This window comes from Camarhynchus parvulus, chromosome 5 (genome assembly GCF_901933205.1).
Source record: "Camarhynchus parvulus chromosome 5, STF_HiC, whole genome shotgun sequence".
Taxonomy (NCBI): domain Eukaryota; kingdom Metazoa; phylum Chordata; class Aves; order Passeriformes; family Thraupidae; genus Camarhynchus; species Camarhynchus parvulus.
The window spans coordinates 34805524-34818233 of record NC_044575.1 but is presented as its reverse complement, the minus strand read 5'-3'; the positions used below and the strand labels follow the sequence as shown (position 1 = coordinate 34818233).

At 35.4% G+C, this 12710-nt stretch overlaps 1 protein-coding gene across 3 annotated transcripts in view; it reads left to right on the top strand.

Annotated features, from left to right (window-relative positions):
- Positions 1-12710, top strand: part of STRN3 (striatin 3) — a 60750-nt gene that overhangs the window by 27254 nt on the left and 20786 nt on the right. For 2 of the 3 annotated variants that reach the window (XM_030948959.1, XM_030948958.1), the window contains exons 6-7: positions 173-305; positions 1414-1555. In XM_030948959.1, the coding sequence (XP_030804819.1) occupies positions 173-305; positions 1414-1555 (275 nt within the window). Of the gene's footprint in view, positions 1-172; positions 306-1413; positions 1556-6746; positions 6858-12710 lie in introns of all 3 variants that reach the window. The other variant, XM_030948957.1, reaches the window with a different exon arrangement.

Below are 12710 nucleotides of genomic sequence, written 5' to 3'. Positions count from 1 at the left end.
TTTTGTAATAAGGACTTAAGCAGATGTAGCAACTTCTTCATTCTGCAATTTCTTGTTTTACTGGTTTTTAAGTTCTTAAGTTGTCAGGTAGCAATTTTGTTTAATCTGGTTAAGCTTCTAAATCTCTTCAGCAAGTAAAATGGATTCTCTCTTAATGTTTTTATTTATATAGGAATTCTGGTGATGTTCTTGAAACATTCAATTTCTTAGAAAATGCAGATGATAGTGATGAAGAAGAGGAGAATGACATGATAGAAGATATTGCAGAAGGAAAAGAAAAGCATCGGATAAATAAGAAACACAAAGTAAAATACTTTTTTTCTTTTTATAATAGATCTGAAATTCCCTTTCAAAAGGAATTTTTTCTCTAGAGATGATAGAAATGTGTAATGTCAAAGTATTTGTTGCACTATTGTTATCAGAGTGGATTATATGCTGATGCGTTACTAATAGGTGTGGTGGTTTACTTTATACATTACATCGCAAACTTCAAAGCAACTAACCGGGCTGTTTGCAAATATGAATGCTTCATTGGATTTTCCTGAATAGTTGGCAGTGTGAGCTTGGCTTGATGCAAGCCTTAAATCTCCTGAACTGATTTGTCAGGGAGGGGTTTTCACCATACCTTGGACTTCTGGTAAAGAGATTATTCAAGCATTAGGTTGAATCCCTTTTTTTCTATAAAAATAATGGTAATAACATTATCAAGTAAATCTCTAAGCATATATAAAGATCTTACACTCACTTTTTGACTTTTGACAAAGCTTTTTTTTAATAGAAAACAAAAGGATCATTTATAGTTATCTTTATAAAAATGGTCTCTTTTTGCAAAAGTAAGAACATTTTGCAAATAACCTCACGTGGAAAATTTCTTGAACTGAACAATAAAATAAAACTTTTCACTGATGCCTTAGCAGAGAGTTTGTTTTGTTTAAGGTGAAGATATGGTTAGAAGTAGTAAAAAGACAGTTTTCTTTAAATATTCTATATTCCAAGCTTGTGCTTAACACTGAAATAGAACTGGAAAGCAAAAAGACAGAAAAGCTTCTGGACCAGTAGAAAGCATAGTTCGTAAGCTCTCTCTGCAGAGCTATTGATAGGGCAAGAAAATCAACAAAGTTGTCTAATTCCTGTGTTAAATAAAAAAAGTGAAGGCTGGGGTGTATGAGATTTTTGTTGCTAAAGCTAGTGTCAGTGTTCCTTTTATTTCCTAACATTCAGCAGACTGCACTGTTCTCTTTTTTGTTTTGATAGGCCAACTGAGATCACAGTTTCTTCTTCTGCATTTTAAATTGAAAAATGTTTTCACCTGCAACAAATTATTCAGTGAGAATAGCCTATATATCTTCTAACCTAAATGACTAGAAAATCTGTTTATGATTCAAATGCAGGAAAATATTTATCTTCTTGCAGATTGGTAATGAAGGTTTAGCTGCTGACCTTACAGATGACCCTGATACTGAAGAAGCTTTGAAAGAATTTGACTTTTTAGTGACAGCTGAAGATGGTGAGGGAGCTGGAGAAGCTCGAAGTTCAGGAGATGGAACAGAGTGGGGTAAGACACTAATAAAAGCATTTAAATTTAAAGGAAAACTTGTTCATGATACTTCTTAAGAGTTTTGTAATACTTACTAAAATGGTGTGGATGTGTGGATGAATGTGATGATAAAACATTGATGCTTAGAAAATGATATATGTTGTTGTAGGTGCAAGTACAATTGTAGTCACATTTCTTTCAGGTTTTGTTTCTGATTTCAAAACTAAGAGGAGAATATTTTCTTTGTTAGGTAAGAAAGGCTAGGATTCTGATTTTTTTTATACCTGGATTAAATTTGCTTTCAAATACAGTTTTCTTTTTTTTTTTTTTTTTGTATTTGTTTCTTATCAGGACCTTCAAACTTTCGTACCTAAGTTAAATTAATGTCTTGGGTGTACTTGAAAAATGGACCATTCTTTTATTTTTCTGACTCATATTTTTAGATGTTGTTGCTATTATGGCTTGTATTAGTAAAATTAAAAAAAAAAAACAAAACCATTTCTAATAGCCCAACTCTTTATTAGTAACTTGATGGGAAACAAAATATGTTAAGTTGGTAATTTTTGCAACCTACATGCTTCAAAAGAGGAGATTGAAAGGAGAAAATTTGTATAGGAAAAAGAAAAGTGATCCAAGTAATGGATATCTGCCTTTAAATGGGAAATTGACTATGAATGAAAGAAGTCCCAAACTGCCATTCGATTGTGTTGTTTGAGCGTTTTATGTGACAATGAACTCATACTTCAATAAACATCCCAATGAGCAAAGAAAATATAAAGATTTACAAAAATTAAGTAATGGCCCATCTTCCAGGAAAATAATACAGTCTTGATTTTGAAGGTAGCAAGGATTTGAAAGCATTCTTTCCTAACTAGTACCAAAGGATTAGTCACCTTTATTTTTAAAACTCAGTCTTATTTCTAGTTGGAAGATGAAGCTGAGCAAGCTGTTACCTTTAGTTTTGGTAATAACTGTCTATTTTTAGTATAATTTTAATTGCTTGCTGTTGTTCCCTTTTGAAGGTGATGTTATTTAAACAGTTTCTTGATGATCTTTTCATTTAGGCACACAGGCAGATCTCTTGGTAAAAGATATCTCATAGCACCTGAAGCAAGAGTTTTTGGCTTTGCTTGCAACATCCCTTCAAATATATAGTGATGTAGAAAGTTGTGGTTCTAGTATCAGTCTTACTATTGTATATAAAAGGCAAGATAGTTTGATACTGTAATTCATGCAGTCAAAGATTTATCCAGACTGCTGAAACCTATTGTTTGAACTAGCTTGTCCATTGAAATTCCAAGTTGCTGTTTCCAAGGATTGCTTTCCAGTGTGTTCTATGTCTGGCATTTTCTCAAGTAGTTACCCAATTTTAAGGTCTATTTTAAAATTGACCCACCATGCTTTTCATAGAGCTGTTTGAATGTTTATTACATTTTCAATGAACCCATAGCACAGTAAGGCAGAGCAGTTTAGGAGTTTGTACACACTTGTGACAGCTGATTTAACTGCAGCAATCCCATTGCTACCAAAAAACTTATATCTGACACAAGAAAGTGGGAAGGAGGAAATAAAACATAAACTTAGTTTCATCTTTCAAAGTATGTTCTCAGTTTTGTTGTATGAAGACAATTTTCGTAAGTTTTTTGTATATTTTGTAACTTACTATTTAAATCAGTCAAAGACATGCCTACAACTGTAATAGTAATATTTTTTTCACAGTGTGTCACTGATTTTAGTACAGATGTTCTTTCCTTAAATGGGCATTTAAGGATACAGTCCATCAGATCTTGGGATTGTGTTACTTTTTAATGATCAGTGTAAATATGACAAGACTTCTCTGTTAACTATCACAAATAACATTTTAAATACTGTCCCACTTAAATGCTTTCTAAAATAAAATAATACCAATTATTTTACCAATGCCTAAACCAATTCATTTTAGTTATTTTAAACTCTATGAAACTTGTTACTTCAAATATCAGGTCCATCCAGTTAGTTGTTTATGTTGAGGGGAAACTTCATTTAAATGAATATGTACTGTTATTTCCTAAACAATTGCATCAGTCATGAACTTAAATATTTTGGTTAAAATCCATATTTTTCTTCATAATGTAGGAAACTCTGTTCCGTTTTCATAGTTTTTTCTTTCTTCCTGTTTTTGTTTTCCTGTCACTAGCCTCCTTCTATCTCTTCTTACCTTTGCAAACATTTAAACATTCTGAAAAAAAAAGTTAATATTTACTTCTCTAATTAGTAATAATGCTTTTGTTTCATATCTGGAAACATCTGATGTTTAGACTCTAAATATATTGCCTAGTTTTGCTTTAGTAATATTTACAGTACTTAATTGCAGAGTATTATCTGTATGTCCAACTTTCAATATCCTAAAATATTTCAGCACCAAATTTGATAGTTACATTTTTGCTGTTGATGACTTTTTCAAACCTGTCACTACGTGTTTTGGAGTCTGGATTGCTTTTCTTTTCTGCTGTGTTACGGCTTTTTATGAACACATTATATTTTATGTAAGTGCCTTAACATACTTTGAGTGTTAAATTAATTCCAAACATTGTGATTTAAAGTGTCCTGTCATGGAACATGTTTTACTTAGGAACTGTTTATCTTCAAAATAGTGAAAGATGAGCAAGTTCTAGCACTCTTAAATGAAGAGTCAAAGTGATGTGACATACTAAAAAGCTATGTACAGTTCTAAATTAAAAAAAAAAATTCCTTGTGGTGATTTAGTATCAAGAAAAAATGCATTTATAACTGCAGTTTGCTTAAGCAAACAGCAATATATACATATTGTTATATATTGTACTACATATTGCGGATGTCACTTATTATGTGGTCTCTTTATTCTGCTTATGGTTTCACGTGTTCATCACTGGATTTCTCTTCCCCATGAAACACAAAAGTTCTCTTTACAGATGGACCATAGGTCAGAGAATGACTGTGCCCATAATTCTGGGTGGCAGTGTGTGACTGAAATTCACAATCTCTTGAGCCATCTTCAAAAAACTTCTAAAAAATAGAAAAATCTAAAGCCAGCCTTTCTGCACTCAGTTATATAGGTCAGTGGACATCCAGGCTCCTCTGTGCTGTCCTGTATCAGTTTAGTGCAAGCAAGATCGCTCCTGGGGGCAATTACAGAGGTCTTCTAGTTACATGGCTCTGTTCTGAAATAGCCTAATATATCTAGGCATGCTGGAGAGAAACACTGCTGGATTTTCCTAAAAATCTTGTTTGAAATTCATTTCACAGCCTAGCCAGATAATCTGAGTTTGTGTTTTATCTAGTTTTCTATGTGCAGCCTACATTTTTGCAGCCAGCAGTGTTGGTTTTGAATATTTATGTTTGCAGGCTTGTGCTTTTCCTGTTTTCTGTTGACTGAATGAGCCCAGTTCCTTCAAATTCTTTGTCTTTATATTCAGTGCCCTATTTGTTTTGCACTCTACAGACATTTTCTTAACTTCCAGTGCAGAACACAGACTGAACATGTTGCTTAAGTTTTGTCATTACCTGCACTGTCCCGGTTTAATGCACTGCATCTTTTCAAATGTACCAAAATGGCATTTTTCAGAATAGCACTACATTGATGTTAGATGTGGTCATCTTCTGGTTCAGTTTATTTCCCTAATCCTTCTCTGCAATGCTGCAACCTAGCTGATTATTTTCATTTTATTAATGGTGCTTTGGAATTTTATTAATTTGTTTTAATTAGATTTTAATTGAATTTTCTTGTAATTGAGTTTTAGCAGTTTAGATTTTTTTCCTCTTTGACTGGTCATGTTCTCTGACTTACCTTTCTGTGCTTCTTGTGTTTCCTGAGTAATCACTCTTCCTCTCTATCAAGGCTTAGGCCCAGTGATCAGAAAGATTGAGGTCTTTGTGTTTGCAGCTTGGTAGATGTAGCTGTAGTTTGGTGTAGGATGTCACTGTTCCCTTCTTATCGCCAGAGTTCTTTGTGGACAGCTCAGAGGACTCTGCCATTATGCTCCTGTTTCATGTTTCACTGCCCTTGCCATCTCTGTATTCCACCTCTTTGATCAAGAGTGTCATTGAATGATGACAGATGCATCAGTATCCTAGGGTGTCTGTCTGCTCATTCATTGTCATGTTTTGTCATGAAACATGTGCTTGGAATAACTCCTAGTTTATTTTAAATGCATGTTACTTCATTTCTGCTGTGTATGACTCCTCTTGTGTACTTTCATGATTATAATGGTTATAACTTCAAAAATGGGTACAATCATATTGTAAATATGATTGGAAGTTGGGAACTGAGGAACTAAATCTTGTGATTTCATGCCTAAAGATTTTGTGAGTATAAAGCTAAACTGGCACACAAACCAAGTTTGTTTGCTGCCTGGTTGTCTACTAGCAAAAGTGCTTCTGCAAATGTTATGTTTGCCTTGTCATAGAAACAGGTTTATCTTTTTAGTAATTCTAAGTTTCCAGAAAATACTGAGATGGATAATTTATAAAAGTACAGAACTGACTTTTCATAAAGAATAATTAACTCTGCAATATTTGTCAAAAAGAAAAATACATGTCTTCTGAAACTACTGTGGAATGTTGTATTTCTCCTAATTATGATTTAATTTCTGGAATGCAGTGGGATGACCACCTGTACAAATTACTCTTCTTCATCTTCATGTGAAAAACTGTATTTATAGACTTGTTTCTCTGGTTGTATGTAGGAGTAAGGTTTCTTTCTTGTGCATGTGGAATGAATGCGAAAGGATGCATGGTGGTCTTCATAAATAAAATGGCACTGACTTACTCAGCTTGCATTTTCATGAGAGATATAGCATGAATGCTTTTATTTGCTTATTCAACACTGGCTGAATAATTTCTTAACACTGTCTTTCTAAAGATGCAGTAATTGTTTCTAAATACCAATGATTTTTTTGTGTATTTTGAAGTATCTAACGTAAACAGTTACTTATGAAGTTTAATTTGTTTGCTCCTTGGTAACAAATTAACATACAATTTTTAAATATGTAACTGATGATATACAGTGCCTTGGAAAACTGTATGAAATGAAACTTGGTCTTTTATAAGCTTAAAACGGAGACTGCACCTTTAAAATAAAGATTTATTAATAACTCTTATTAATGCTCTTATACAGCTATGACAGTAAATCACCAACAGCTTGCATTGCCAATTGCTGATTTTTTTTCTTTTAATAATATGCTGCATGTAGACAAAGATGACCTGTCCCCAACTGCTGAGGTTTGGGATGTAGACCAGGGACTAATAAGTAAACTGAAGGAACAGTACAAGAAGGAACGAAAGGGGAAGAAAGGGGTAAAGAGTAAGTGCAGATTCTGAATCTTGTAATGCAACACTTTTTTGCCTATTTATATAGAAGACATTTTTTCTCATGAGTTCTGTTTGTTGTTTTGTTTTTGTTTTTTTTTTCATTAAGCATCATTTTCTGTAATGGGGGCAACCAACTTTAACTTTCTACCTGCTGAATGTGAATAAATCAAAACCTTTGACAGGCATTTCATCAATGAGAAATGTTGAAAAGACAAAAATTCAAGGTTAAAGAGGTGAAGAAAATGAAATGCATAGAAATGTTAGTGTAAAAATAATGAACAACTTGCATTTTAAGGACATTCCTACTCTAAGAAGTTTTCTGAAAGATTTAAACTTCATCTGCTTCTTAAAGTATAATAATGTGATATTGTGGGACTGGTGATTGTTGGGCTTTTTCTGGGGATAGTGGTGTGGGGTTTTTATTTACTTTTTGCAGGTTTTTTGGTTTTTTTGATATGAACTTGAATCAAGTTCATATTAAAATCAGTTGCTATTTATGGGCTTGTAGTTATTTTTACAGCCCCAGGCATAGAGAATTAGGAAATGCCTGTAACGTAAATACAAATGTTTGGGTGGCTTTATTTAGGAGCTAATCTTTATTTTATAATGCCCTTCACTTTTCTGTGCATTTACCAACATCTTACTTCATATCTCTCTATTCTGGTGAGTTTTCTGACCAGTTGACCTATTCTAACTATGTAGTTTAAACCAAACTTCAGGGTTGAACTACCTGATAAAAATGCTTTTGGAAATTTATGTTATCAACTGTTAATACAAAGTTCTAGTGCATAAAGTGGAATTAAATCTGTCATCATAGAATGGTTTGGTTTGGGAGGGATATTAAAGGTCATCTACTTCCAACCCCCCTGCCATGGGTGGGGATAACCACCAAACCAGAGGTTGCTCAGAGGCCCATCCAACCTGTCCTTGAACACTTCAGGGATGGAGCACCCACAACTTCTCTGGACTCCAGTGCCCAGTATAGAATTCCTTCCTAATATCCAATCTAAACCTACCCTTTTAGTTTAAATCCATTGCATACATGTGGACTCACTCCAGCAGCTCCATGTCCTTCCTGTGCTGGCACCCAGAGCTGATGCAGCCCTGCAGTGGGCTCTCAGCAGAGCAGAGCAGAGGGGCAGAATCCCCTCCCTGGCCCTGCTGCCCACGCTGCTCTGGCTGCAGCCCAGGACATGTTTGGCTCTCTGGGCTGGCAGTGCCCATGGCTGGCTCATGTGCAGCCTCTCAGGCAGCAGCACCCCCAAGTCCTTCTGGGCAGGGCTGCTCTGGGGCTGTTCATCCCCAGCCTGTGCTGGTACTGGGGCTTGTCCCAGTCCAGGTGTAGCACCAGCACCTGGTCTTGTTAAACTTCAGGAGGTTTCCATGGACCTGCTCCTGGAGCTTGTCCAGGTCGCTTGGGATGGAATCCCATGTCACTTTAGAGAAGTTCCCATAGAGGGTGCTTTCATTTTGGAAGTATTTTTTAGCAATTTCTGGAGATAACTAGTAAACAAACTTTTTCCTCAGTTTGAAAAATTGTATGGGTAGACACTAACTAAATTACATGATAATTAAAATACAGCACTTACTGACGACTTCTGTAATTATTAAGATTTCAATTTACTTTGTAACACCTAATGGTTACTGGACAGTGCATGTTAGTTGTTTTTTCAGCATTTTTGCATGACTTGTACACACATAAACATAAAAGTTTTGACAAAGCAAAGATTTTTTAGTCTTTGCTTTAATGAGAACCTACAGTAGTCATCTGCATGCTAATGTGTGTCAGCATTTAACATGTAAATCAACAATTGACATCAAATTTGCATAAAATATTTGGTGGCATTAGAAATTTATTTTTAATACCAAAATGAACTTCTTTTATTTGAAATTTTCTTACTAAATTATTTACATTTTAGACATTTTGAACCATAGTAGCTACAAAGTAACAAAGTTTTCTTCATCTAAAGGAATTTTGAAATCTTTGGTTCACAGAAGACAGTATTTAGGAGACAACTGTGTGACAGTACTGGGAAGTGACATAAGTCATTGTTTAGCGTTTTAAGTTTGAATTCTCCTTTGGGAAACCCTGAACACATATAGTCTTAAAAGGTGGTTTGTGAGATTCTTGTCTTGTCACATTCATGATAGTTTCTGGTTGAAAATTAGCATCTACATCACTGAGCTAATTGGATGAGAGAACTCCATACACAGAGTACAAGTATGCATTCAAGGTTGGGCAGATTTATTGAAATATGATTTTGTAGGCTTCTTTTTCCTCAGCTTTTTAACATTCTGAAACTGAAAATAATGTTGAAGGGCTTTTTAATTCCTGCTGCTCATATCTGAGCATTTGGGGACTTCATCCTGAATACATATCTCTTCCTTTGCCCTTCATTGTTTTGACTTCTATCAGAATTTGAGTACCATCAGAGCTTATCTGCATGGTAATATATATCATCATAAATGTCAAACAAATGTGCATTAAATGTCATCTTTTGCAATACTTGGAAGACAGCATAAGACAGACATTCTGATGGGTTCTTTTGTTGGATATGCATCTGTAACTGCCATAATCTGTACTTACACTGTAAAATAACAGGGCAGACGCAGCTCTGGCCTCAGGTATGGAGACTTTCATTCCACATGTACACATAAATAAGTGAACAGAAGTACATCTGATTCTATATTTTGATACTTCTCTAGTCTGTATCCTTAGGTTTCCTTTTGGGTTGAAGATCTTAGTTAAGGTCATCTTCTGTCAGCACGTATGTTTTCATTAAGTAATCTTGTTCGCTGGGGAGAAAGAGGGTGTCTGTCCAGGTAGTCACCATGTTGTGTGGCACTACTACCTCTTTATGAAAGGATCTTTAAAAATACCCCATCAAAACAAAAACAAAAATCCACCACCTCACAACTTTCATTTCCTTCACAATGTAAGCTGTGAAATAATGCAAAATCTGTTTATTGAAGAGTTCTTGTGTTAAGAAACCCCAAAAGCAGAGGAACAAACCACACCTATCCAGGACTTACCATGATACATAGATGAAGAGTTAGGTTTGATGTCTACAAAAGCAGGCTTCTCTTTTCAGTAACATGCTGAATTTAAGGCCTCTTTCTTGCCCAAATTTGATGATAAGATTGATTTTGGCAGGTAAATCAGGGGATGGTTGTTTTTCAGATATAGCCTGTCACCTTTGCAGGGTATGATAGTGGAGATGTTGCATATCTCATTTCATTCTATGAAGCATTCATACTGACTCGTCCCCCTCATAACCATAGCAAGCCAAAACCACCTAGAACAAGAACCCATCAACTGCAAACGAGTCTTTGCTACAAGAGTAATGCTAGCTCAACTCTTCATCCTCCTAGCCTTCTCAGCCTCAGAACTAATACTCTTTTACATCGCATTCGAAGCCACCCTCATCCCCACTCTCATCCTCATCACACAGTGAGGAAACCAACCAGAATGCCCGAACGCTGGCATTTACCTCCTATTTTATACACTCGCCAGCTCACTCCCACTACTGATTGCTATCCTCACCTGCGCAATCAGATTGGTACACTATACTTCCCAATACTCAAACTCTCACATCCTACATTAAACTCTTCTTGATTGGGCCTGGCTGCAAGCCTAGCTCTTCTACTAGCCTTCATAGTTAAAGCCCCCCAATACCTCCTGCATCTATGACTCCCTAAAGCCCACGTTCTCAGTTTGAAAGTTTTCACAGCTTGTGTATATATGTATATCACTCTTGAAATGAAGATACTTTTACTGCTTTTCTTTAGCTTTTTGTGCTTTTTTTTAAACTTTCCTGCTCTTTTCCTTCAGTTTAATTGTTCTGTACTTACAAAACAGTATCCATACTGTTCACTTTCCTACCCTTGATTTCTGGAAATAGTATAATAGTTGATAGGACTGAAAAGAGATCTGAATTTCACCATCTTCGTTACCATCACCTCTTCTTGACATATAAGAATCTCTGTGTTATATTCAGGCTTGGACTAATACATCTTCCACCTAATAAAACTGCTTAAGGCTTCTCAGACTAAACCTTTTCATCACTGAATATTCAGTTATCTTTTTCACTTTTGATTTCTGAAGGACAGTACACCGAGATGGTACTGTAACTTTTGCTTCTGTTCATACCAGGTCAATTTTTTTTTGTCCTTGGCTTTTTTTTGAGGGTAAAAGGGTCATCCCATTTTGTGCCTTGACCACAGTTGCTTATGCAGAGGTGGCACACTTTTTTCTTGAAAAATCTCCTTGTAACATTTACTATACTTGAACAGTTGCATGAAGGTACACTTGCACTTACATGAAAGCAGAAACTTGGGAAGTCTTCTGTAGTGGTGGCACAGTCTTGAATGCTGACATATTTTTCAGCCTGAAATGCACAGAAGTTGTTCAGAACAGCAGCTGCTCCTTTGTAAACTTCTCTCTGTGTTGTATGATGTTTGAAGACTGTTCTGAGGTTATGCCTGAAGGACAATAAGTGCCCAAATATACTGAAAAACACTGTAAGGCAAGGATATCAGTCCCCCAATTAGTGACAAACTAATTAAAGATAGCAGAGCAGAGGGGCTACTTTTAGTTTCTTCTGAGTGTGCTTTAAGACAAACTTGTCATGCTCATATGTTTGGCATGAAAGCACCTGGAGAAGATGCTTCAGTTCAGATAAAGTAAGCATTTATAAGCCATTTCTGGCATTTTGCATCAATCTGTTGAACAATTCATGCATATCAACGTGGAGAAGACAAATGGTGTTTTCTTCTGGAAAGCAAAGGGTTCATGAAAGTAAACAGTTTAGGGTCCCAGTCATGACTTTTATCCTGTCATTTTATTGATTGCTCTATAATATCTTCAAGAATATACCTGCTTCTGGTCATCATAGGTGCTTAGCTGATGGCTCACTGTAATAAAGATGAAGACAAACTTTGTAGTCTGTTTGGTGTAGAGATCTGTCCATTCTAAGAGCGACTTTTCTTATGTGAGATCTCACCTGCTGGCTGCAATATTGAGTGCTATACTTCAGAAATGAAATCCTTTCAGTATAGAGCCTGTGAATTTTACATTCACTTCATCAGCTGGGATCACAGGTTTCTAGACATTCTTCTACAGGAGAATGAAATGAAACTTAACTGCTCAAGTCATCTGTTTTATGAGGAAAGCTTTTGGAAGCCAGTTTTATTCTCAGATTGCTTCTGGGTAGCAGTCTTTGTATATTTAACTAGAATACTAAGTGTTCTGTGAAGGAAAGAAAAAAATACCCAAAGCAGAAAAACATAAATATAGGGAGTTTTATTACTTGGCAAAATGAGAATGTATTGCAAATATTAATGACAATAGTTATATAGCATCCTTTTAGGGGTTTGTGAGGTATACTTCCTGTAATTCTTCTTCAGTAAATACTTTCTGTGGTCTTCCCTCTCTGCAGGGAATTCTCCATTATTTTTAGAGAATTCTGTTATTCATGGACACCTATTTTTGAACACATTGATTTAAACCAGTAAGATCTGAAATGATCAGATACTTTGTGAAAGAGTACATTTTAGTGTTTCACTGTTTGAATGATGGTTCTGAGTTTGTTAAGTCATCTGTAATAATAGTATATGCATTTAACTTTTTTGGCAATAAAGGCTTTGGTTTAGTTTCAATTTCCTCTTTCATTAGTGTGAGACGTGTCGCTTCAGTATAAGAACTTGTTCACTAATGCTTCCCTTACTAAATGGTCCGCAATATCTCTGCTTGCAGTCCCAGGAAGGGCTATTTTTTTGGCTGAAATTTTGTTATGTCTTTCATCATTATGGATTGTTTTCTTTAAAGAGATTCTCTCACTGAAAT